General features: G+C 35.8%; 1 protein-coding gene across 1 annotated transcript; it reads left to right on the top strand.

Moving 5' to 3' along the window:
* Positions 1-14: 14 nt before the first annotated feature.
* ATG3 (autophagy related 3) lies at positions 15-26,125 on the top strand. The gene is made up of 12 exons (XM_058555783.1): positions 15-600; positions 3,357-3,398; positions 7,560-7,609; positions 10,632-10,702; positions 12,049-12,156; positions 15,845-15,894; positions 18,665-18,746; positions 21,192-21,226; positions 21,464-21,622; positions 22,406-22,533; positions 24,877-24,945; positions 25,855-26,125. The coding sequence occupies exons 1-12, from the start codon at positions 529-531 to the stop codon at positions 25,934-25,936; spliced, it is 948 nt and encodes a 315-aa protein (XP_058411766.1). The 5' UTR covers positions 15-528; the 3' UTR covers positions 25,937-26,125.
* Positions 26,126-27,951: the final 1,826 nt, after the last annotated feature.

Raw genomic sequence — 27,951 nt, 5'->3', positions numbered from 1 at the left:
CGGACCTGCTGCCCATTGCGCAGGCGCACTCAGTATTACGCTTCCGGAGGGAGGGGAGAAGCGGCGCGATCCCGCCCCTTCGCGGCCTTTCTCGCGTCACGTGTCGGGAGAGTCCTGTGTCACGTGAGGCCCAGGTGGCGGCCGAGCTACGGCGAGAGAGTGAGAGAAGGAAGGGGAAGGCGGAAGGGGCGCAAGTGAAGCGAGGGTTGAAGACAGCTCCCTAGAGGGCGAGGGGTGCGCGTGCGCCCGCGTCTCCCTCCAGCTCTGCGCTCGGCCTCGCCGCCCTCCCCAGCGGCCAGGTGACAGCGGGGCCCGGCCGCCGCGCGCTGCCGGGGGCGCGAGGAGCGCGCGCGGCGCCGGCCGCCCCTCCCCCTCGTCCCATCCGTCCCGTCGCGTCCCGTCCCCTCGAGTCCGCCGGCCGGGGGCCGGTAAGAGTCGGCGGCAGCGGGGGCATTTTCTGACTCCGGGTCCCTGTCCCGGCTGTCGTTCGCGCCCCCTCGCGGGGCCGGCCGCTGCTCCGGCCCCAGGATGCAGAATGTGATTAACACGGTGAAGGGAAAGGCACTGGAAGTGGCCGAGTACCTGACGCCGGTCCTCAAGGTAAGCCGGGCCGGGCTGGCCAGGGCTGTCAGGTGCACGCTCCCTCGGCGGGGACGAGGACCGGGCGCCGCGGGAGGCGCCGCCTCCTCCGGCGGGGGAAGGTGTAGGAAGGTGGTGAGGGTGGGGCGCAGCAAAGGTGCAGCCCCACCTGGGGTCTCACCCAGCTGTTGTCCGGGGCTTTTCGGCTCTTGCGGTAAACTTGGAGCGCCCGTACGCGAACTGCCGTCTCCATGCGTCGGAACTCAGCGCATCTGGGTGCGTCGGGTTGGAAGGGGGTCCGCAGCTAAGTGGATTTGAGAACGGTACCTCCTAATATCAGAAGTTTTTTGAACTTTTTAAACAAGGATTTTATCTTTGAAAAACAGATCAGTGTGCGGTACTAAAATGACATGTCACTTTTTTTCTTTCAAATTTTATAGTAAGTCTTTTGTAATTAGGAGTTTGAAATCGTAAGTTGTGACCGTGGTCCCAGCTTGTTAGATTTCCGAGGAACGAGGGGAAACTGGAACCATCATATAATTTAGTACCATTGAACCCAGCTAACGGGCAAAACCTCCCTTTCCCAAGTCTTTAAAATAGCCCAAACTAGTTGTTAATGTTGGGCTCCCGTGACAATAAGGAGAAGCTTGACCTGCCTAGATGTGTGTTTTTTTTACATTGGCAATAATACAGCATTTTTAAAGTAAAAATTATGACACATTAGCTGTTACAGCGATGACTGTTTTCTTATTTTCAAAGATGAATTTGTAGAAGTGCGTTCAAATGTTAATTTTATAACTCGTTTAGAGTAAATCGTTTGTGATTGTAACTTTATTTTTCCTTTCTGAAAAGTGAGCAATGATAGTAAGTGAATAGTGAGTTCTTGCTTAGTGTTTTTTTAAAACAAACACTTCTTTTTAATTAAAATTTTTTTTAAAGCTTTCAATTAAAACTTTTTAAATCTTAGTGTGGGGATGAAATATCCTTGGAAATGGTCTGTCCTCTGTGTTCAAGAAGTTATTCTGGTATGCTAAGAAGAATAGTGGACAGGTTTGCTTTGCTCCCTTTCCATGACAAAGGGAAATGTTAATCCTGTACTTTTTTAATATTTATTTCTAAGACTGATTTTAAAATGATACCTTGTTGGGCCAAGTTAAAAAAAAGTCGGGAAAGTTTATAAATGAGAATTCCAACTCTAGCTATGCTTAAATTTGTTTACTGTGAAACCCATCTTAATTAAGATTATTCAGTCAACTTTGAAATTGAAAATAATTTTGACATTTGAATCTAATGATTCTTTTGCATATTATCTCATTTTTTCAGAAACATGTCTACCTAAATATACAGCGTTTAAATAATATACGATTGTTAGAACTTTCTTAGTTTCAGGGAGGGAGGAGCAAGAGAAAAAGACCTCCCAAGTTAAATATAAAATTATTTTATTGGCCAGTTGTATTTTATTGAACTTATAAAATTATGTTTTGAGGGACCATTTTACTTGTTCACCAATTGAAAAGAAAGTGTTAGTTGTCTGTATTTGTCAGTATGTCTTTTTAGTAATAGGGAAAGCAGAATTAATGACCCTCTCCTTGCCCCTTTCTGTGCAAACTGTTGGTTTACAGAGAGAATCCTTGTGGTTTTTTACCAGACATGGGAAAGGAAGGAGGAAAAACTAAGTACCTGGGAAAGAAAGAATGACTTCTCCCAACAAGTGAAAATTAAGAAAAATCATGGTTTGGAAGACATATGTACAATAAAGCCCAAGTCCTTACGATGATCTTCAAGCCTCTACTTGATTGGCAGAGGCCCCTATCTCATCTACTACTCTACGTCTGGCTCGCTTTTGCTTAAGACAGTCTGACCTCCTTGTTACTCCATCAAGCGCTCTCTTGCCTTGGGTTTTTGTATTTGCCCTTCTCTGCCTGAAATGCTATTCCCCCAGGCAGCCTTGTGGCTGGTTCCTTTCCTTAAGGTCTCCGCTCTAGTCACCTATTAAAGTCTTTGTTCTCTTACCATCCTATTTTAAATACCCATCTCTCTCCCTCCATCTCTGACCAGTCTCCTCTCTGCCTCGCTTTTCTTCATGGTGTTCATTACCATTTGGCTTTTCTCCTCCACCAGAGTTTTAAACTCTTCATGAGGAGAAGGATGAGTTTGGTCTATTTTATTCACTCCTGTCGCCATTACCTCAAATAGTGCGTGGCACATACTAGTGATTTAGTAAATATTTGTTGAATGAATAATGTTCATAAATGAATCTACCACAAAATCTTACATATAACTTAAAATTTAGAAAAATTTGGTAAATAACATCCTTGCTTTAGAGAAGAGAATATTGTATCAATATCTTGTTGGAGATGAGAATAATGGGAAAATATTAAATGATTTATGACTTCTAGATTTGGTTTCTAGTATTACTCGATTTAAATGAGATGTAGGCTGAATTGTAAGATGTCTAAACATCTTTAAGACAGTTTTACTGTTCTGTAAAATAAAGATATTTGGTTATTCCACAAAATTATTGTAAAGCTTAATGTTTGTATAAACTTTTGAGTGTTTTTCCAAATAGCTTTACTACTAACCAAATTGTATTGGAATTATTTTCATGTCAGTTTCCTCCATTAGACTTGTATATTTCTTGAGGTCAGGTACAAGTGATAAAATCTTTTTTTGTATGTGGTCCATTGCCTAGAAGAGTGACAGGCAAATAGTTGCCCACAAACATTTTAAAATTGAAAGTGATAATATAATACTGTTATTCTTTTTGCTCTCTTTAGGAATCAAAGTTTAAGGAAACAGGTGTTATCACCCCAGAAGAGGTGAGTGTTAAAGATACTCTGAAGCTATCATATTTTACAATTATAGTAAACAGAGTGGCTTTTTTGCTTTATAAGAAAACATCTTGAATTTTAATCTTGATTTCAGTAAAATTAGATTCTGTTGACTATGTTAGCAATTTTATAGGGATTTCTGCTTCCCATAGAAGAAGATGTAACTTCCTCTCAATCTGCCGCTTCTCATATTTCTCTGTAGTTCCTCTTTATTTAGAAATGAGGGTGGGAGAGGGAGTGGAAAAGATGTCTCTGGTCGTAAGATTTCACTCATTTGTGTTATATTGAGCTGCACAGTGGGCTCTGTAGTGTTTGCTGTGTCTTGACTCTGTCTACACCCAACTTGAGTTTTCATGGCTTTCCGTTTGGAAACTTCAGCTCACTGCTTGGTTATTTCGTTTTCTCTCAGTATTCAGCTTAAATATTCTATTGCTACGTACTACTTAACACTGATGTTTTTCTCACCGTTCTTTTACTTTTTCTGTTAACCAAGTCATGTTGAATCTGCTTAATGCTGAAAATAATGGCTATTTTGTAGGCCAGTGTGTTTTATTGAACTTTTAACATAGAGTTATGTTTTGAGGAATGATTTTACTTGTTCACCAAATCTGTATAATGAAAGTGTTCTCCTTCTTTTAGGTAATTTATTGTGTTATCCTTAGAGAAATAAATACTAGTCTAAACATCCTTTTAGACTGCAGTTTTATGAATAGTTATGGTTGCATCAGACTTAATTTTTTAGTTTTAGTAAATGGCAAAGAATTTATTTAAGCTTCACTTTTAACTTGCATTAAAAACACCACTCACTGACAATAGAACTTTACTCATTGTTCTGAAAGAAACGTTTTGAAATGAGACATGTTGCATGATCTGGCTGTTGCTGTAACTTCTAAGACCTGAAGCCAGAGAATTAACTGATCTTTCTCTTTTCAATTGTGATGGATTCTCTTCAGTCCCAAATCCTTGTGAGCTTTAAGAATGGTGTACTGATCTTTTATCTAAAATTGTTTTTATTTTTAGTGAAGACACATGGTGGTGTCGATGCAGATAATCCATAATCAATCTATAAATCAAAATTGAGGTGAGTTTATTGTGAGTCAGATCTGAGGACTAGCCCAAGGCCTTGCTTCCCCAAGGAAGGAAGGGCACCAAAGAGGTGGGGTATACAGAGTGGTTATATACCGTCTCGGAACAAAGTGCGTGCATCACATGTGATAGCAATGTCCCTTCTACAGTTGTCACGAGATGCTTAGTTGGCCCAGCAGGTTGGTGGTCAGCAGGTCAGTGGTTACAAGGTGAGCACAGCAGGTCAGTAATTAATCCTTAGTTTCTAGGAAGAGATGCTTATTCTTAAAGAAATACTGATATAGGGGGAAGCTACATCCCTATCTTTAGAGGCATCATTCCTGTCTTTGGGACAGAGTAAATGTTTAAAGCAGATGTACAGTGCATGCCCAGCAGGCCACGTCAGGCCCTTTTGGAAAAACAAGGTCAGGCCTAACTTAGTTTTAAACCAAATGGCTTCCTCATATCCTCCAATATATCCTATTGCTTTTCATTTATTTATCAGTAGTATGGAAAGAACCTAAGAGACCTGCCTTCTAGACCCATTTCTTTCATTTCTTTTATTCTGACTTGGGCAAATCAATTAAGCTCTGTAGGCACAGGCCTTATGTTTCTCATCTGTAAAATGAAGGGTTTTGGCTTGACATTCTCTAAAGGACCCATTCTACCTTAGGCATCATGAGTTTAATACCTTAAATGCCAAATAAAACTAAGTTTTGATCTTAAGGATATCATTAACATTCTTGCCAAACAAAGGTATAATGTAGACATGGCTCTTGAAACTAAGTATCTGAAATCAAGAGCCTAGATGAAAGTGTGCTGTTCTTCCTGCACTCTTTGGCTTTATCTCTATGTGAAGATGACTAATTGGTAAATAGATAGTTCGAGTTAGAGATGCAAATCTGTGGTGGTTGGATAGAATTAAGCTAACTGTTTTAAAACAGCTGCTAATCTTAGAATGAATAACTGTTAGACTTAATTGTATCATGAAGTGGTGTATGAATTTTTCCCCTTTTTAAACAATGCAAGGCAGAACTGGCTCAGCTGGATACTAACCACATAATGCTGGATTGGGATAGAGCACAATTACGGGATTGAGTTAGATTAGAATGAGTCTAGAGGAGGAAAATAAGACATAATTTGCTTTGGATAAATACTATACTGAGTTCATCTGTTCATTTGTTTTATCTTATTTTTTCTGGGCTTCTGGCTGTCAGCCTCCAGCTATCTTTTTGTTTTCCTTAAGAGATGTGGAAGTCTTGTGTTTAAAAAGAGGGGCAGGCATTATCTAATATAGTATTGTCTCACTAAAAATACTCTAATGTACAACGTGTGTGTGACTTAATTAAGTAGAGTACTAGGAATAGAGGGTAGCTTGAGGAATAAATTTGCTCACTAAAATATTAATATTGATTTTATCTTGGAGTTATTCAGTATTGTATAATATTTAATCACTAAGAGAAAACTATTGCAAGCAATATTGAGAATTTAGAAATTTGAATCTGTCTTATTTTATTTCATTTGAACATATGAAGTGTGTCATAATGGCCATTGCTAATGAGGGCAAATGTATACTTGTGCTAATTATCAGTGCAATTCTATGTCCTTTTATAGTTTTCTTTCTAGTGTTTTTGTTATTTTTTTAATAGATGCCATCAGAGATGCCATGGAATAAAATATTAGAGTCTTGTGACCTTAACGCAATATGATTAAAGAATTTTTTTGTTTTTAATTCTTTGTTTTGCTTGCTTTTGTTAAGTTAATACTCCTTTGGTGGTGATGAATTAGTTCCTGATACCCACAGAGTTCAGTGTAGCATCTGGTTGCAGTGACCCAAAATGCTTAAACCTTGGGAGAGAGACTGTTGTTTTCATTTGGGTTTTTGTCTTTACCTAACCGGTTTAAATAATAACAAGATTCTTTGAAGTAAAAGAACAGAAACATTTGTAAAGTTGCTCTTGGGAATATGCTGCTAAATCTTATGTTATTAATGTATCTTCTTAAAAGAAGTTACTCTCAGAATTCTTATTTTATAGAGTTTTACTCTCTCAAATTAGAGTGTTATATATAGATATACTTTTCTCAGAAAGACAGAAGATTAAAGATGTTGTGGTTTTTTGCTGTTGATAAACCCATGTTGGTGATTTGAAGTTGGTGCTGTTGTGAAATAGAAGTAATTGGGAAATAGAGGAATGTGCGGATGTTGCTCGAGTTGGGACACTGCATTTATGCTTACCAGACTTTCATTTTCTGCTCTCAAGAATAAGCAAGATTTCTGTCCTGCAGTAAGATCAGTTCATGTTCATGTATGATGGAAATTCTCAAAAGGTTAAACTATTTCGTCCTGAGTCTGTTTTTTATTTTTGAAGAAAAACAAAAACTTGTACAATGTTCAACCTGCCTAGAAAGTCCAAGGTTTGTTAGAGGATACTATTTCTTAGTTGTCTTTGTGTTTTCCGGATCAATCCAAAAGCTTCTTTCTCCCCATTCATTGTTTGGCACTACCTTTCTCACTTTCGTTAATAATTCCTGTAAGAGTGTGAAAAAGCTTTCACAATTGACTGTTACCTAAATTGAAAAGAAAAAAAAAAAGAGGAAGAAAAAGTGTGCACTGTGATGTAAGAAGCTATTCTTGCATCATAGACCTCTATCTATTTAGTAATTTTTTCAAAGATTCTCATTGTGTTTTCAGCCACTAGCAAGAATCTCGCTACATTTTATTTATCCATAAAATGTTTTTTGATAAATCCTGTAGTGTTACCTTTATTCATTTCATGATACTGTATACTTTTGGCATTACTTAATCCAATGATTAAAATTGAATTAAAAAATAAATAGCACTCAATATTTTTTCTTCCAAAATTAAATTGAATTTTTATGGATGCTAAGAATTTTGCAGTTTCAATGGTATTCAAAAATAAATCTTCCGGCTGGTAGAGCAAGTTTGGTGCTGTTTGCATTTTAATTGATTATTGGGTAAAAAGGTTACAGAGGATGATCACTTCGGTATTTTGCCACCTTACATTCAGTAATGTTCAGTGTTTCTTTTTCTTCTTTTTCATATTCTTTCTAAATCCTGAATAGTTTGTGGCAGCTGGAGATCACTTAGTCCACCACTGTCCAACATGGCAATGGTAAGTAATCTTGAGTGAAGAATAGAAAATTTGTAAAAGGTATGACTTCATAGTTATGGCATTTTGCAAAATAGGTTAGTGCATGAAAATTAGAATGACCGGTTTCACCCTCTTCTAGTAGATTTTTCTGTTAAACATTGCTCCAGTTGTACTCAAAGTAAAATAAAGGAAGAAAAATTGGGCATTATACTTTTGTTTTGCTCTATTAGCACAAAAGATGGACATTTTTGGGATAAATGCCTTTACTTCCTTTACTTATATTCCCTTTCTTTATAGTTTCTAGGTCTGAGCTTGCGGTGGATCTTTAAAAAATAATGTGCAAGAGTTTAATAAGTTTGATCAGCTGATTTCTTCAAATTAAAAAGTATTTATTGAATATTTTTTATGACTAATAAATGCAGAGATTTTGCAGAGACTTAAGTTCTTTAACCATAATACCTTCTATTAAGGTTTAAAAATATGCTCCTTTTTTGAGAATTAGCTCAAAAGTTAAGGTTCATGATGCCAAATAAGGTCTTATTTGGAAATCTGCCCGTAACAGACTTGTTAATCTTTTATTTTCTTCATTAACTTTTCTTCTAATTATAAAAGTAATTTTAACAACTTAACAGTTCTCATATATTTTAAATAATCTGAATAATAACAATGTTTTAAAACAATTTTAGTTTCATTACCTTCAGGTACTTAGGGTAAAACCACCTGGCAGTAGCTAAAAAAATGATCCCAGTACTGGCAAAACTATTTTAAGTAGGCTAGAATCATTTCAAATTATCATCTTGTTTGGATATAAGTGGTTCAGCTTGTTATAGCCTTTCTTTTTTTCCTCAGTGACACTTTTTCAATTGTAGTTGGAAAGGGCAGTTTTGATTTGGGAGCAGGCGTTCTGGAATTAACAAAGTTCTAATTGATAATGTTTTTTTAAATATCTAAAGAGCTTAAATAATTAAACTATTTTAAACCAGAGTTGGAACTCACTTTCACCTGTGGCCTATTCTATTCCCCTTAATTTTTATATTTAACACATATCCAAAATAGTTTTCACTGCTTTTTATCAATTGCTCTTTATCTTTTAGAGCATTGTTTTTTATATACCAAGAAAGGCCATAATGTTGGGTTCATTTATTTTTATGTCATTGTCTATCCTACATGTATTTCTGTTCCATATTTAAAATTGAATTCATATCATAGAAGCTCTCTGATTTTTTTTCTCTATCTTAGATTGTTAAAATTATATTTACTAGGTTCTGGTCTATTATTTATATATATTTCAAGTAAAATCGGTATATAAAGTTTAAAATATTTATTTTGAAAAAGAGCTAATTTAGGATTTTCTTCACTATGATAGAATAGACATTTTGGTTATTCAGATTTTTGTGTCATAGTCCTTAACTGTCTACTTAGTTTAGACATGATTTATAGTATTGTTATAGGGGTTTATATATATGGACAGGATCTTTTTTTAGCAGGTGGTAGTTTATAGTTCCACTTTATGAATTGTGATGGTTGAAATAATTTTTTTTTTTGAGGAAGATTGGCCCTGCACTGACAACTGTTGCCAATCTTCCTCTTTTTCTTTTTTCTCCCCAAAGCCCTAGTACATAGTTGTGTATCATATTTGTAGAGTTGTAGCTCTTCTATGTGGGACACCACCTCAGCATGGCCTGATGAGCAGTGAGTAGGTTCACGCCCGGGATCCGAACCAGTGAACCCTGGGCCACCGAAGCTGAACGTTCAAATTTAACTACTATGCCACCAGGCTGGTCCCATGAAATAATTCTTTATTGTAACTTAGAACTCAATTATACCCCATTCCAGTGTCCACACTTCTGGCTGAACTGCTACGGGAAGGAACAATTCATTTTAAATTATGGCTTGAAACAGATTATTTCCATGCTGTACTTTAATGTCTACTAGTGCTATCATGACCTTATTGTATCATCTTCCCTCAGAAGATGCCATGACGTTGTTGAATTTGACACTTGGAAATGGTCTAAACAAGCCTAGAAGGCTACCAAATGATATTAGGGTATTTCCTGGCTTTATCTTCTGCTCACGTCTATGGTTTGAGCTTTAGACTGAGGCTTGACAAGGCAGCAGAACTCCAAATTTATGCTCATATGTGTGTGACAGACACCATATGCCACCACAGCTCTGACCAATTCCAGTAGGTGACCCACAGAAGAATCTTTGAACAATTTCTTAGAGAGATATTTCAGAGTAGCTCCGAAAAATCGGAGATGTTATGGCTGCTTCTGACCCGCAGGGGGAGTAGTGTTTAAGAGCAGGAGCTCTGGAGACACTGGGCTTGATCCTGGCTCTTCCACCTTCTGGCTTTGTGATCATGGGCAACCCGATTCCTTAAACTTTTGTTTACTTACCCATAAAGTGAGGATATTAATCTTACTCACTTCTTAGGTTTCTGAGGATTATATGAAAATAATGCATGTTCAAGTTCTAAGTCCTATACTTGATAAGTACTCAAAAGTTTTTTTTGTTTTCAGTTGTTATTATTCTCAACATTATCATCTTGTGATTAAAAGCATCTTTTACCTCTTAGTTCCAATTTTAATACAGTAGTCGGAACAGGGACCTTGTCAACCACTTCTTGTTATATACTGTCGTGCAGCTATTTTTCTGCCTCTTAGTCTCAAGATGAGCTGTACTTTAGGATTAAAGGTCTGAATGAGGTGGTACTCACTAAGGAACAGCATTTTCTTTTTGTTTAGAGGCAAACATAATAGTTGCTTAGTAGTTCTGCATTATTCTACCTTTTTGGTCTAATATTTAATCCGAATTCTGTTCGATCTGTTTGCATTTCTTAGTACATTTCACTTAAAATATGGCTGTGCTCTGCCATGCCCTGACATATATCGCTTAATGGTACTCTTCCCAAACCAGTCCTAAAACAGTTTTCTCAGGGGTGTGGATTGTGTGGTTTTGAGATTTACATGTGATATCTTCTGTTCTGTCTTTGCCTTTTAAAATATTTTTTGCATTTTGGTGCTTTTCACTCTTTTTAAAGGGCTACAGGGGAAGAATTGAAAGTGAAGGCATACCTACCAACAGGCAAACAATTTTTGGTTACCAAAAATGGTAAGAATTATGTTGCATATATTAGTAAATTTTGCACAAACATTTATATTTTTTAAAAAAATCTTAGCACTTAGCGATCACACTTTGTGCTTAAAGCTGTACTCACAGCTTCTCTCAGACAGAAATTTGGAAATTAAGTGAAGCTCTGGGTTTTCTATTGCTAGAGTATTTTTTTCCTTATTTGGTTTTTATCTCCTTCCTTTTTTTTATTTCTTTTTGCCAAAAGTCTAGTTTTAAGATGTGGAGGAAAAGGGCCCTAAGCAAAGTGGACTTCTTCTGATTAGATATTTTTAAATTGACATCATAATCATAATCTTCTTAGCTATTTGATTTTAATCTTTAGACTTAAATTTTTCTTGGAAAGTGAAATTGATACTACCTTTGACATCTAAAAGCTCAAAGCTTAAAGATTTTATTATTCATTGTGTCATTGAAAGATTGCCTGTAGGCACAAAAAATGTTTTTGAAACAGGTAGTATCTTATTTAGGAAGTTAATTTGAAAACAACGTCAAAAGGTTGTTATAGTCCCTGTCTAATCACATAACAATGCATTGATTTCTGCTCACATTTACCCATTATAGGAAACGGAAAATTCGTACAAAACAGTGGGGTTTTTTTTCCTACAGCATGTGTTCCATTAGGATTGATCATTTATATCTTGCTTGTTTTAAAGAAATAGAGAGACTAATAGTAATTTGTTGACCCTGCATCATAATGTTTTTACCTTATAATTGTTCGATTTTAGGCTTATATGAATAATAATACCTGTTAATTGGTACCTTTGCTGTGTGAAAAACTTGGCACCAATGTTGTATGAGAGAGTAAAATTTAGTCTAGTGAATTTTACACTAGTTTATCCATTATGAATAGCTGGAACTTAAATATGAGTTATGAAATTCATATTGAAAGTTACTTTAGTATTGCCAACCAGAGGTCACCTCTACCACCTCTGAGTATGACAGGTGGTGCCTCCATGTTCTGAGAGTAAAGCCGTTAAAATAAGGTATTATTATTCATTAGCCTGAAGTTGAACAGTGTCATCTCTGGCTTCAGACGGCTGTGCTTCACAGACCATCACTGTAAAGAATACATAGAACACTCCTAGTAGAGCCTTTGTATTTGTCTTCTGACAAAGCTATTTGGGGAAAGATAAATGTGGTCAAATAATTATATGTCTGTGGGCTGAATGTAACTCTTCAATTAATCACTTTCATTAGAAGTGAAGTACATACAGTTCCTATTTTGGTGGTGGAAGTATATTTTATGGAATAAACCTTCTCTTTTTCTAATGGATTTACAGGAAGCAGATTATGTGCTAGTAACTGAACTTCGCATTTTTTTATAGTGCCATGCTATAAGCGGTGCAAACAGATGGAATATTCCGATGAATTGGAAGCTATCATTGAAGAAGATGATGGTGATGGGGGATGGGTAGATACTTATCATAATGCAGGTAAGAGGAGAATAGAATGGCATATATTTGGTTTAAATTGTTTTAAACTCTTTTACAATCTTTTAAAACCGCCTTGATTTAAAAAAAAAAAGGATACATAAGGCAGTTTTGTCCTAGTAGACTTTAAACTGAAAAGAGGCAGGAGGACAAATGGGAAACAAAGAGAAAAATGCCCTTGGAGTACACCACATTTCTATAGTACTGCTTCTTCAGTAGCAATTTGAAAATATCCCTGTTATTTTCTTTATTTCTAAAGAAAGAAAGCCAATTAGAAATACTGAGTATGGGTACTGCTTTGCTTTATAATCTGTTATTTACATGTCATTCTATTGCTGGATAATGAGCTTTAGGACAGGAACCATGTTGTACTCATATTTTACTCATATTTAATATTTAATATTTAATAATTAAATATTAAAAATATTTAATAATTATTTGTTGAATGACTACTAAAAGGATTGTAAAGACTATAGGCTCCATGAAGGTAGAGATTCATTGTTGAATCCTCAGTATCTATCAAAGTGTCTGATATAGAGGTTGTTCAATAAATTTTTGTTAAAGGAATTGACTAAATTTAAGCCTTTCATAAGTGTATGTTTGCATAAGTTGTTTGGAACTCTGAATAAGATTTTTTATTCCAAGTCCTAAAAACCTGTTTTGCCACTATATTTATGTAACTATGTAAATGCCTGGTATTATATGCTGCTATAGCTAACTACCATTTATGACTTAGTTTTAATGAAGAAAATATGTTCGGGCTTTAAGTCTAGGATACTAAAAAACAAGTTTTCTCCCTCTAAGTCCTAGAGAGTAGGAGGTATATCAAAAGTAGAAGTAGAGCAGGGTTTCTCAGCCTTAGCACTATTAACATTTTGGGCTGGATAATTCTTTATCATAGCATTTCCTCTGCATTGCAGAATGTTTAGCTGTATCTCTGGGCTCCACCCACTAGATGCCAGTAGCATTCCCCCGGTTTGACAACCAAAAATGCCTCCAGACGTTGCCAGATATTCTACAAGGGGCAAAAGTGCTGCCCTCAGTTGAGACCCACTGCAACAGAGGGCTGAGTAATCTGCACAGGAAAAAGCATGTTGTTCATCAGTTTCTGCTGTACTCTGAGTAAGGGACACTGTCATCTGTTTTCTTCTGGTGATGTAGGCATAGATTCAGGACTTGGGCTCCTTGATTTGAAACTCATTTGTTTCTTAATGAGTTGAGTGTTGTTTTGTCAAGGCCTACAGAAAATAGCAGACTGAGTAAGGGACACTGCCATCTCTTTTCTTCTGGTGATGTAGGCATAGATTCAGGACTTGGCCTCCTTGATTTGGAACTCGTTTGTTTCTTAATGAGTTGAGTGTTGTTATGTCAAGGCCTAGAGAAAATAGCAGACTGAACAATTTTTAAAATAATTTCAAAAAGCATCGTTTTTTCCCTCCACTGGGTAGTGCTGTTAGACTTCTTTTTTTCCTGATTTTTCCAAAATCTTTCAGCTGCTCTGCTTTAGTTTTCCTGTGATTGGAAGGTGTGGGTAGCACATCTGTTGGAAGTTGTCTTTTGACTGACCAGTGCCATTGGTTATTGTAGTGTGTTTCTGATGTCACGTTAATGAGTTACTCTGTTGTCTAGTTGTGTTCTGTTCCAGTAATCACTATCCCAAAATCCAGGTGCTTATTTATAAGTAGGTGTCAGTATGATGGGATTGACAAAAATCTGTTACAGAAATGCGACAACTAAAAAAAATGTTTGCCCTACTGACAGAGCACAAGTAATATCATCTTCATATATGGAAAACCACACAGTATTATACTGCGGTTAATTTGATGTACATAATATATTCTAACTAATGTTTGAGAGATACCCTTAGAATTTTAGGTTTAAACTATATCCCAATGGGATTAAGGGTTAAAGCAGTGCTTCCAACTGACTCACAAGGCCTGGTGCCTGGTTCTTCTTCACCTCAGTTCCCCTTGTTTCATCCCTGCTTCTCTTCTCTTGGGTTTCTTTTATTTCTGTTAGCCCTTGTATTAGTCATGGTTCTCTAGAGAAACAATAGAATGTGGGTATAGATATAGGTACAGCTATAGATAGGTTTATTTTGAGGAATTGGCTTACGTGATTGTGGGAGCTAGCAAGTCTCAAATTGATAGGGCTGGCTGGCAGCAAGCCAGAGACTCAGGGAAGGGTTGATGCTGCAGCTCAAGTCTGGGGCAGAATTCCTTCTCCTTCCAGAGGACCTCAGTCTTTTCCTTTTCAGGCCTTCCATCTCGTTGAATGAGGCCCCCCCACATCATGGAGGGTAATCTGCTTTACTCAGAGTCTGCTAATTTAAATTTTAATCACATCTGAAAAATACCTTCACAGCAGCATCTAGACTGGTATTTCACCAATATCTAGACACAATAACCTAGCCAAGTTGACACAGAATTAACCATTATAGCCCTTGTGAGTATTACCCTCGTTAGAGTCGTTTGAGCTTTCTTTTTCTTTGCCAGTAAGTCCTAGTTTTAGAAGAGTAGGTTAATGGGATACTGCTACTTTATTATATTTAGACCGAAAAGGTTTATTTTGTTTCTATGTACTGGATTCAGTGAATTGTTTTGTAATACCAATTCAATATATTAATATTTGAGTTTTACTATTATGAAATAATAATACCTATTATACTGTAATTTCTAGAAAAACTACTGTGAGGTAAAAGCTTTATGCTAGAGCTGTGGATTGTTGACATTTTCCATTTGTGAAAGTGAGTCATTCTTTGATTTGGACTTGTTGAACAGATATATCGAAGTTTAGAAGATTAACAAACGAGCCAAGCACATTTTGTGTTTAGAGTTTTTTTTATTTGATATTTCCCATCCTTGTTGACCTATCTAATTGAGAACACTGACAAGTATTTTGAATTGGAATGTTATTTAGCTGACTTGTGGTGCTGCCATCTGCTTAGGGCCGCCTTCAGAGACACGTAGGTTCCGAGGTAGTTGCTTAAAGAGGTGCAGTGGAAGAGCGTTGAAGCCAAAGTCAGCACGTGTGGATTTGAATCCCGTCTCTTCACTTAACAGGCTGTGAGACTCACGCAAGTTAATTTACCTCTTGGAGACTTTATTTCTCCAGCAGGAGAAATTGTTACCCTAACGACCTCACAGGATAGTGTTTGTAAAGATTCAATAAGATGTGGAAACAGAAGAATAGAAAGTCTCACATACTAAACGTGATATGGTGTTACTACCTCTGGATGTCCTAGTTTTCTGAAGCAAATAGCATATTTAATATAACCAATACCTTGTTGAGAAAATTGTGATGCAGATTTAAATAAAATGTAAATACGACTCCTGTAGTCTCTTAATCTATTCACTTTCTGGGAGTGAATATGTATTTTGATAGACTCATACAAGGAAAAATAAATAAAGGAAAAATAAATAAAGGAAAGTACATGAGGAATGATAGAGTATGATAGTTCATGGTGAAAATTAAATTGGTATTTTTAAATTTTATTTTTAATTTGAGAGGTGCCTTTGAGATTATTCCTATTCGAGTTCATTTGTAAAAATGCTGCTAACATTGCCTCCTCATTTCAGAGAACTTTTGAGAATTTAGGTAATTTTGAGTGTTTTTATATTACTTGACTCAGGTAAATGAGAGATATTTACAACTTAATTTTAGTTATTCTTTTCTGTTGAATTTTACATAGGTATTGCAGGAGTAACTGAAGCGGTTAAGGAGATTACCCTGGAAAGCAAGGTACTGGTTAATTATATTTCTAAATTCAGTGACCTAGTTATTTGCCCATATATATATATCTATATTTTAAAATTATTCCTATTATTCCTATGCAAACTCTGATTATTTCTTATCAAGCTCTTTTAAATTCCAGTTATTTTTTTCCCTTTCATTTTCTTACATCAATATACCAAAACACTCCTGTTTCCCAGTGCTTCTCTTATTTTCCTTAATATGTCAAATGGTTAAGAAAAACATTTTTTTGGATTGTAACTGGTTAAAAACTACTGATTTTCACTAATTGGGAAGACTTCTAAGCTAGTTTAAAAGGAATGGCTTTTTAGTTTTAAGTACCAAATGTTCTGTAAGTGGAGGTTTTTGAAGGGGTTTATTTACTTGCTCATTAGTAGATGCTAATGATATATTGTTTAAATTTTGTAGTTTAAACATTGTCTGAAGGAGTTTTACTGCTAATTTGAGTGGGTTTTTTGCTTTTGAAAATTTAAAGGTAAATTTTAGTTTAAATTTTTTTTTTTTTTTTTTTTTGGTGAGGGAGATCAGCCCTGAGCTAACATCCATGCCAGTCCTCCTCTTTTTTTTTTTTTTTTTTTTTTGCTGAGGAAGACTGGCCCTGAGCTAACATCTGTGCCTATCTTCCTCCACTTTATGTGGGACGCCGCCACAGCATGGCCTGACAAACAGAGCATCAGTGCGCGCCCGGGATCCGAACCCGGGCTGCTAGCAGTGGAGTGCACGCACTTAACCTCTACGCCATGGGGCCAGCCCCTAAACTTTAGTTTATATCATCCAAAATCATGACATTTTGAATGAGTGGAAGCTAAATCAGTTAGGTTTTGTATGATTTATTTTAGGGGGAGGGTAAAAATACATAATTGGGTAGAATTTTTCTGTTTGTAAGTTTTCAGTTAATTCAGGCTATCTATATTATATTAGCTTTTCATTTCTAAAGAGAATGATTGGAATTGTCTTCATATTTTTTATAGTTTGAAATGGTATGAAAAAATAATACAAAATGCTTTTACCCTTCTCTTTTCTTAGTTCTTTTGTTAACAGTCAAGTCTCCTAGAGGGTAGAATCTTTGGACAGGGTAATTGTGTTCCTCTTGTCCTTATGCAGCATTCAACTACAACGTTACTAGTTTAAGCTATTCTTCTCTGTTTTTGTCATTTGGATCTTTTGGGATTTGCAACTGAGGTTTAACAGAAGGTGTTAGAAACTAAAACAAGTTGCGTTTTTTTTGGTGCACGATTTTATGCTTGCTAGGGATTAAGGTGCACTTCATTGGCCTGAGAATTTATCTTTTTGAAATTCTACTTTTTGGAGAGTTTGAATGACTAAGAAGAAATTGCAAAATGGCTTTGCTGCTTCAGAAGATCTTGTTTAGTCCAGCCGTTAGTGTACATGCTTCAGACTTTAAATGGCAGTGTAGTGTGGGTAGCATTGTTTTGATAAGTTTATGGTAATTCTTGCAAGAATTTTTAATAAATGTAATAATGGTTAATATAGTACTTAGTATCCCACTTAAATCCTTATATCCTACTAAGGGATGGATACTTAGAATAATTTACAACTAGAATATATCTTTTTCCTGTCATTTCCTATTTAATGTACAATTTACTTTATTTTTTATAATTTACTGCTTAGAATATTTGCCATCCAGACCCAAGTATTAGTCTGTTGTTGATTTCTACTGTACTCTACTGTATTAAATATGAACATCACCAGTGTGATTAAAATTTCCCTTAATGATCAGTTTGTCAGATATTGGCTTGTCTAATAATTACTTAGAGACTGACAATCTTTCTTCTATGGTTTCACATTTTTGGTGTAATAGTGATACATATGATTTATTTATAGTGATAAATAAAATCATCCCTAAGTAAAATTATAAATTAGGTGAAACTAGTTGTCTAAATCTTTTACTTCATTGACTTCAGATTTTTAGAATATTAATTTTGTGAAAATACTAATTGTATATTAGTCTTATCTTTGGTTAGCATTATTCTTCCATTCTAGTGCTAATGTAGTTAAGAAACTGAACTGAAATCTTGTGTTGTAATAACTGTAATTGCTTAATTCAGCCAGGATATTACTAACAAATTAGAATATAATAGTTTGATTAATAATAATAAATTTAACTTATGTGAGTATTGTGATTTATAAATATAACCTTTTTTCTCCTTTAAATTATATATGCAAGTTATCTTTGAATTGATTTTCTAATACTAATGAATTGGTTAACTAAAAATAGTGTTTTATTGGAAATGCAACTGGCAACTTTTTCTTTTTTTTTTTTTTAAGATTTTATTTATTTATTTTTTTCCCCCCAAAGCCCCAGTAGATAGTTGTGTGTCATAGCTGCACATCCTTCCAGTCGCTGCATGTGGGATGCGGCCCCAGCATGGCCAGAGAAGCAGCGCGTCGGTGCGAGCCCGGGATCCGAACCCGGGTCGCCAGCAGTGGAGCGCACCCACTTAACCACTAAGCCACGGGGCCGGCCCGCAACTGGCAACTTTTTAAATGATTAGCTTAGATTGCTCTTGGTGCTTCAGTGATACCTTTTATATTTCTCAGTCACAGCACTTAGCACATCGCTTTTAATGATTGGTTTAAGGGTTTGTCATCTCCACTGGAGGAGGAGTTTCTTTAGGATAAGAAGAATCTCATCACTCTTATTTTCACAGTGGTTGGCACTGTGCTGGCATGTGGGTACTCAGTACTTGAACTAATAAACATATTTACTTGACTTTAAATATAATTAACTTCAAAGGACAGTATGAAACTCCAAGATTGCTCAACATTATGTGAGGAGGAAGAAGAGGAAGATGAAGGAGAAGCTGCAGATATGGAAGGTATTTGCGTCCTAGATTTGTTTTAATCACACTAGAATATTGATTTTGGAATATTTGTGATTTATGTGGATTAAGACTTCTACTCCATTGAGTTCTAAATTTTAACATTTAACAGCCTAGAGAGGATTTTGTTTAATTTAAATTTGATCAGTGCAGAACTTACCTTGAATTTTGGACTCTTCTACTTTACCTAGAGCATAACCTTGACAGCATTATTTCTACTGGGATAAATATTAGTCATAAGTCTTTAATGCTGGATACAGCTGTAAGATAGAGACTCTTAAGCTAATTCTTAAACTCTTTCAGAGCAGAACAAAGTTTGCTCAAGCATTTTGTATTTTCTTTTTCCTTTCTGATAACATCTTACTATGAAAACTTTACAATAGTGATTCTTAATGGGGCCTTTTGAACTACACAGATTCCCTTCACTGTTCCCTGAGATTCTGACATGCCTTCCTAGAGTTGCCAGCTGAGAATCACTGCATTAGTGGATCACTGTTACAAGAGATTGAAACCCACTGTACTAACAGAACAGAGTCATACAGGTCTAAAAGTATATGGATCTTCAAAGCTTCATATTTCATTAGCATGATAATCTTTAATGCACACGAAACCTCAGATTTTTAAAAATAGATGAAGAAATTGCTGTCACCAGGGCAACCTCTCTGTTAAATCCAATCTGTTGGATTTTAAGAGAGAGTTTAAGTATGAATATATGTATGTAAATAGAGTTAGCAGATGGAAAAAGGAATAGAATATGAAAAAAAGAGAGCAGGCATTTTGGAGGCTGAATCCCCAAAATATGTAGAATTTATGTTGAGATAGAGATGTTTTGTAGCATGCAGAGGTAGAAGATGGTGCCAAGTAGAGTTGGAGCACCATAATGGCCAGTGGTGTTTGCTGATGAGGAAGTGACAGCATAGCCTGATTGCCAGAGTAGTCTTGACTTAAAAGTACCTTTCGGTTTTGTTTTCTGAATTATTTTTTAGTCCCCATGAAACCTAGCTATATATCTGTTTTCGAATTCTAGTCAGTCTTATCCTTATTTCCATGGTAAACTCTCATTCTTTGAGGAAATCTAAGTGAGTTACTTGTAACCACAGTTGCTCACAGCAATCTCACATACCATCTCTATGCTCAAGGCTTCCATGTCTAAACCTCCAGCCCACATCTCTTTCAGATCAACTTGTTTAATTTCATGTCCACTTGGATGTCTCATAGTTGTCAGAACCACCTTCTGAGTTACAGAGAGAATTGCTGTATATGGGATTTTGCTTAGAAAACACTGGTGATGGTATCTAATATCACAGTTAATTTTCATTCATTATTCAACAAATATTTACTGAGCAATATGTATCAGATAGTTATTTTTGGTGCTAGAGATAAAGCAGTAGACATGATCTCATGGAGCTTATATTCTGTTTAGGGGAGACAGAAAAAAAAGAGTAGGCTTGGGCTCAAGTGGTCACATTGGAAGTGATGAGAAACAGTAGAATTCTGGACATATTTTGAGGATGGGGGTGCAAAGGATTTGCTGCTGGATTGGATGTGGCATGAGAAAGACAGAGTAGTCAAGTGTGACTCCAAGGTTTTTGACTTGAGCATATGGAAAGATGTCATTAACTTGGGGAAAATTGTAGGACAGGAATGGCTTTGGAGGGGGAGTCAAGAGCTCAGTTTTGAGCTATCATAAATAGCTCAGTGATATTTATGATGCCCCTTTGTCATTCATGGGAGCCATAAATAAACAGTTAGGTATCCAGGTCTGCAGTCAGGGAGTAAATTTGAGAGTTCTCAGCATTAAAGCCATTGAGACTAGATGAAATCAGCAAGGGACTAAGTGTGAATAGAGAAGAGACAAGGTCTAAAAACTGAGCCCTTGGTTACTGCAGGGTTTTTTTTTTTTTTTTAAAAAAAAAAAAAAAGGTCCAGATGATGAAGAGGAACCAGCATAGGGGAAGCTAGTGAGATGGGAGGAAAGCCAGGAAAATATAGTGTCTTAAAAGCCAAGGAAAGACAGTGTTTGAAGGAGGAGAGAATAAATCATGCCAGGTGTTCCTGAGAGGTCAATTAAGATGAAAACTGGAATTCGCCACTGGATTCAGCAAAGCGGAAGTGACTGATGACTTTAATGAGCACGTTTTATGTGATTATATAAACGGCCTTGTGTATGCTATGAAGTCACTCACTCTACAGTATTATTATGCCAATAAGTATTATTAATAGACTGTAGCACAGACCAAGCGTTAAGCATGCTGGCTTTCTCTGGCCCTGTCAGGTAAAGTGTCTGCTGCTGGAGGTATAGAATTAGCTCACTCGTATTTATTCAATATCAGTTAGAAACAAAAGCAAAAACCCAGTGTTTGAATGATACTCTGAAGTACTATACATTTGGTTTAGGAAATTGTTTTGAACTTGATTAATCTTTGTTGCTTTTTATAACAGAATATGAAGAGAGTGGATTGTTGGAAACAGATGAGGTTTGTGAATCGAGTTTCTTTAGTTGATTTTTAATGAGTAAACTTTGGGATGAGTGTTCTTATTAATAATATCTTGAGCTTTCAAATAAGTTTTTATTTATATATGTACATTTTAGCTTTGAGTTTTAAGTTATATCTGCTTGTGAAAAAAATATATAGGGTGGGAAAAATAGATTTTCTAAAATGTCACATTTATACTGATTTTAGTGGTTATAAATTTATCTCCATTATTGCCAGGCTACCCTAGACACAAGGAAAATAGTAGAATCTTGTAAAGCTAATAAAACTGATGCTGGAGGTGAAGATGCTATTTTGCAAACCAGAACTTACGACCTTTACATCACTTATGATAAATATTACCAGACGCCACGACTATGGTTATTTGGCTATGATGAGGTAAAAATAAAGAAAAACTTATTTTAATGTAAATTTTTTTAAATTGTTGGGTTTAATTCCTTTGTCATTAGGTCCATGAGTATATATTGTGGCCTTGTAAATTTTAGAAATCGTTTGTTTTACAATTTTATGATTAATATTGAACTTGATTCTTATTTTGAAGAAACTATGAATTTATTCACTGTGACAACAACACTACTAAGAATTAAACAGAAATAGTCTGTTACATATTTATTGCTTTGTCCCTGAGCTTATCCCTTCAAAATGTGAGGGAAATTGAGCTTGGTGTGTTGTGTTAAATTGTGTTTGGGATTACATCTATTGCATATATAGGCATTTATAGAATGATCGTGTCACATGTGTTGTTTTCCTTAAGACAGAAAACTTTGTTTTACTCATCCAGTTAGTTCAATTAAAGGATAACTGAAATAAGACTAACTTGTGTAACCTGCCTTTCCAAAAGCTATAAATGGGAAAAAGGAAAATAAAACAAAATAGGCCTAAAAGATGAGTTATAAAGTTGTAAAATGTTTTGATAGCCATGAACCTGACTTTTTGTGGGATCTTTATTGCGTGAGGTGGTGGCTGATGTCACAAAGCCTTGTTGGACAGATTCCTTCCTTCCTTCCTTGGTATAAATTTTCCCCCAAATATGATAATTAATAGTCTAGAATTCTAAATTGCAAGTGATGTGGGAGATGGGGATAAATACATTATAAACATTTGAAATCTAGGCCTTAAAGTTTTTAAACAGTAATTTCAAAGTCTTTTTCATTGTTTCAGCAACGGCAGCCTTTAACAGTTGAGCACATGTATGAAGACATCAGTCAAGATCATGTGAAGAAAACAGTGACCATTGAAAATCACCCTCACCTCCCACCACCTCCTATGTGTTCCGTTCACCCATGCAGGTAGGTGTGTGTGTGTGCACGTGGATGTGGATGTGTGTATACTTCATGAATTTATTGCTTGGGAATCTATAAACCTAGTGCCCTAACAGAAAAAATTTACTTAATAAGCAAATAAAATTCTCTTTTATCTTCCTTAGAAATCTTCTTGTGCTTAGTTAAATATGTAAGAAAAAGGAAAAAACTTCACCAATTTGTTTCATTCATTAAGAATATTTTTTGTTCTCTGTATATGTTTGGTTATAGTATAGATCTTTGTGATTTTATTCCTGTTTTTAGCTCTAAGAATAGTTTGGAAGATCTATTTTAGATTAAAAAATACTCATCATTTACACATGGTTTGCTCCATTGTGATGTATCTTTCTGTGAATTTGGAGTATGAGGTTAACTTGGTGCTTTTTCTAGGTGACGTATTTCTCACCTTTTATTGGTTAGTAAAGGGAAACATATGCAGAGTTTCTGTTCTCCTTTACTCTTCGGTTAAGAGGTTTTCAGCCCTATCAAACCAAGTGCATTTCATAATTTGAGATTTTCTTTGTATGAGTGTGTTTTCACAGGGCCAAATAAGTGGAGCTGAGTCTGTATATATGATATGTTAAGAATTTTCCTGAAAAAAAAAGCTGTTCATGCTGATTTCTTTCATTTAGTTATTTCTAATGGGTAACTTTCACAAATCATTGAGAAATTCTGGTAATGGCATTTTTCAGATGAAAACTCTGGTATTCCATTGACTAATTAGATGCAACATTCTAGTTTAAAAAAAAATCCTTTAATATTTTCTTCTCATTTTTTACAGCCTCTTTATTCCCACACTTTATCCCGTAAAAAGCCTATTCATTTTTCCAGTTTATTTACATCAAGAACTGTTAATATTGTGAACTGTGAAAAGTAATTCATTAGTTTCAGTTTTGAATTAGCTAATCTAGAAGGTTTTCATTTTCGAGAGTTATTTTCTTGGTTCCTCTTATGGTGTAAGGTTTTAGGACATACTTATCAAACTGAGGCATGTCTCTTTAAGGTGTCAGTTTTACTCAGGAAAAGAGATAAGTGATTTAACTGGTAATTAATGTTAAACATTTTAATAAATGATTGTATTATGTAATATAATGTAAATATGGCAAAAAAGCTAGGGGCCTATAAAATGAGACTTCAGGACTTGCTATGGGCCACCTCAGCTTATGCCTTCATATCCTTAGGGCCAGTGCATTTACTGTCATCCTCTAAATTGACTGCCTCTGTCGTGAAGGTTATAGTCATAAAAATTGAGGCGGCATTATTTATTTAAGCCAAGGTTTGTATAAAAGATCATTCATTTCTGAATCAATGAATGATCAACAGATCATTCATTTCTTTTTGTATGTTGCCGTTTTCTCAGTTTATGTGCCCAGACAATTACTTTGATGTCACTCTTTTCTGTAGCACAGGAGAGACACCAGTTGGCCATGAAGAGATCTGTGGATAGGACAAAAACTTCAGATAAATATCTTTCTTTATATAAAGCCAAAAAAATATTTCTGAATAGAATCAGATAAATTTTACAAAATGCATTAGGACAAAGAAAAAATATATAAACTGGGGCCCACTCGGTGGCATACTGGTTAGGTTCACACGCTCAGCTTTGGCGGCTCGGGATTTGCAGGTTCAAATCCTGGGCACGGACTGATGCACCACTCATCAAGCCATGCTGTGGTGGCATCCCACTTACAAAATAGAGGAAGATGGGCACAGATGTTAGCTCAGAGCCAATCTTCCTCAGCAAAAAGAGGAGGATTAGCAACAGATTTTAGCTCAGGGCCAATCTTCCTCACCAAAAAAAAAAAGAAAAAAAATATATATAAACTTATTGACTGACCACTTAGCTTTTCTTTAGCTCAGTTTTGGCTTGTTCTCAGCTAAATATTTAAACAGTCAAAATCACAACATTATCTATCTCTTTGTTTTCTTGACCAACCATTACCGTGTAGCTTTTTTGAATTTGCCTGGTCTGATTCATTTTTGTTTCTCAGAGCAGACAGCCCTTGCTCTGTAATTGTACCCTGGCATGATTTCCCTTTCTTTTTTGTTCTGCCCTCTGCCTCCATTGTAGGAAAGCTAACTAGTGCCATTGTGTTCATTTGTGACTACCATAGCTTTTTAAAATGACCTTGTCCTCCAATAAAACTGTCTATGTGACTCAACAATCTGTCCCGTTGGGGAGTAAGGAGGAGAATGTTTACAGTGTAACTATGGTATGTTAAAATTAATTCACCAACAGTAATAAGGTAGATTTCTTCACAAACAAAAACTTGCTTTTCCTGTTTTGATCTAATTGAGCTATACTAATAAGATCTGTTCTTTTGCCTTTAGGCATGCTGAGGTGATGAAGAAAATCATTGAGACCGTTGCAGAAGGAGGGGGAGAACTTGGTGTTCATATGTATCCTTACCCATACATGTGATTAGTGGCAAATTGGCTCCTAGGATTTTTTTTCTTTCCTTTTTGGGAAATTTAGTGTAACCTTAATGGCACAGTACCTATAACTTGTTTTAGCTCCTCATATCTGGAAATCTGAGTGGAAGCCTTTAGGAAATGTTATATTATGATAGCTCTGCCTTGTTCAGTTGACTGGCGCATGTTCCTTTTTGCACCAGTTGGCTCTGCCTTGTTGCAGAGCCTCAGATCAAGATATACTTCTAGGCAGCAGCTTGCCAAATGCTTGTGTTTGTCGAAGAGGAAATGGCTAAGAGAATGTGAGTTCAAAACCATGGCTCTTGATGGAAAAGAAACTCAGTTGGTTTAATTTATTGGTGAAAGATGAGTAACATACTAGTTTAGAGGATAAAACATGAGTATCTTTTCCTTAAGTATATTTCCAATTTAACATGTTACCAAAAATGTGCTTTCCCATCAGGTAAAAGTAAAGTTAGGTTGTCTCAGTCTGAGGTCTCTCTGAAGTAAAGAATTCAACTTAAATGAATAGGTTAATTAAAAAATAAAGCACATGAAGTATATTTCAGATATTCTTAAAATCCCACTCATTTAAACATGGACAACCTTGTCCTTATTTTTATATCAGAATAGTTGAGCTTATATGAACTTGTACTGATTAATAAGTTTCCTCTTCAAATATTAAATGGAAATGGATCAGGCAGTCTTAAAGTTACAGAGAGCCTCATGTTGAATAGACACAAACTTGCATGAGTGAACTTTTCAATATACTTGATTTAAGGTTTTGTCTTATATATTTTTTCTGAGAAATTATTTCTTAGTAAAATGGATAATTACAATGTTAGCTTAAATCATGAACTATTTACCAATTTATTTTCCTTAGCTAAAGACCTTTAGGTATCTTCTAATTTTCTTGAAATTTGTACAAGCTGTCATTCCAACAATAGAATATGACTACACAAGACACTTCACAATGTAACAAAGGGAGCATAGAATCTATCCTAATAATTGGTTCTGGTTTTTAAAGAATTAACCCATAGATGTGACCATTGACCATATTCACCAATATGTACAATTTCTCTAATAAAAGGACTTACATGTTTATGCATTAAATAAAAAAAGTTCCACTACCAGCCTTATTTGTTTAATAAAAATGAGTGTAAAGAGACTCTTTTTCTTGCTTCTTGTCAAAAGGTGATAAGAGTATTTTCCTTAAATAACTGTTTAAGTGAACAAGTCTCTCATAGAGTGATGATGGGTGGTTTGGGTTCACGTTTATGAGGAAGGTACTTAAATGTGTAATAGTGTGAGAACCAAGACTAGACAATCCTATGTGCCAGACTGCCTTCCATCTTTCTCTTCCTCTTTGTTCCTTTTATTTTCCCTCTTACCCCTCCCCAAGTCTCCTTTCTGTGAATAGGAGTATTTATGAAGCACTTACTGTGTGCCAGGAAATATGCTAAGTGCTATTACTTATCTTGTTTCCTGATTGTTTTATTAAGGTGATACCACCAAAATTATTTTATTAAGGACTCAGGAATATTTCTCCTATTGTGATAGCCTGGTAGAATTTAAAGGGATCCTTTTGTTGTATCACATCACTTTAAAGATCTGCGTATAGGAGTGCAGAAAGGCTAAGTCTCTTCTATTCTGGGACACACACTGAGAGCCAAGGAGTAGAACCTAGGCCCTTTGAAGACTCCTTTTACCTTCTCCTTGTGCTCCTGCATTGCCTCTCATCTGTGTTCTTCCCATTCTGCACGTAATGGAGTGGCTAACCCTGCCTCTAAGGAACCTTAGTTTTTTGTTTCTTTTTTCCTCATCATTCAACAATATTCTTTCTACCTTAAGTGCCCCTTTATTTTTCTCCTTTTTCCAATTGTAGTCCAATTCTTGTATTGCAAGGAAATCTCCATAATGAAGGTAATGACAAGATAGAGTTAAGGGTGTTTGATATGGTATAATATGGAGATATAAACATGGGCATCATCTTCTAATATACTTCAGATATCCTGCTTGCTCATGTAGCCGGCAAGCTACTCTCCTTTCTTAATCTTCCAAACTGACTTTACTGAAATATTGTATTTTTGAATACCTTTAGTCTAAATCATATCCAATATTAGAAATTATCACATTGTCAACATTTTTCTCCCAGTTAAGTCTTATTTATCGAAAGCACAGATTAGCCTCAAAACGTTTTTTTGTCAGCAGTCATATTTATCTCAGTCACTGTTAGGTAGCATAAATAATTTTGTTGGTCAAACCTTTTTAGTTTCAGATCTTTGTTCCAATTGAAATCTTTATATGGATCCCTAATAACATAAAACAAAAGTGGATGTGTTAATAGTATATATGTGTTTTTGTGAGTTCAGATTCATAGCACTAATAGAGAAAAATGGATTGTTTTGGTGAACAGTGAAGTTTTGATGAACTTGAAATTGAAATTCAGATTATGGTCGACAACGTTTCAAGCCTTTGCATCCAGTTTGTTATATTAGCCTCATGGTATTTGTAAATGTCTGATTTGCGTAAGTAGTAGCAAATGGTAATAGTTTTTTATTTTTTTAACTTTTTATTTCAAAATAGTTTTAGATTTACAGAAGAATTACAAGTCCTGTATACCCTTCACCCTGCTTCCTCTAGTGTTAATATCTTACATTACTGTTACGGAACCCAAACACAGCGTCCTTTACCTGCTGCAAAAGAGGGGCAATAACTGAAATGCCAGGCTTGGGGCAAGGAAAGAGGTTTATTATCAAAAGACAGCCAGATGAGGAGCGAGGAGATAAAACTCACATCCACGTCTCGAAGGGAAAAAGGGGTTTTTATCTGGGGTTTTAGGTAGGGGAGGGGGGAGCACGTGGCTGTGCTGGTTGGTGCCTTTCCACCAGCCTGTGTTTGGCCTTGAAGACTGAGTTTTTTTTCCCTTGACTGGACTTCTCTGGTTAGTTTTCATCTTCAGCCTATGTTCGGCCTTGTGAGGCTGAATCTTGA

This window comes from Diceros bicornis, chromosome 15 (genome assembly GCF_020826845.1).
Source record: "Diceros bicornis minor isolate mBicDic1 chromosome 15, mDicBic1.mat.cur, whole genome shotgun sequence".
Taxonomy (NCBI): domain Eukaryota; kingdom Metazoa; phylum Chordata; class Mammalia; order Perissodactyla; family Rhinocerotidae; genus Diceros; species Diceros bicornis.
This window is presented reverse-complemented; position numbering and strand designations above follow the sequence as displayed.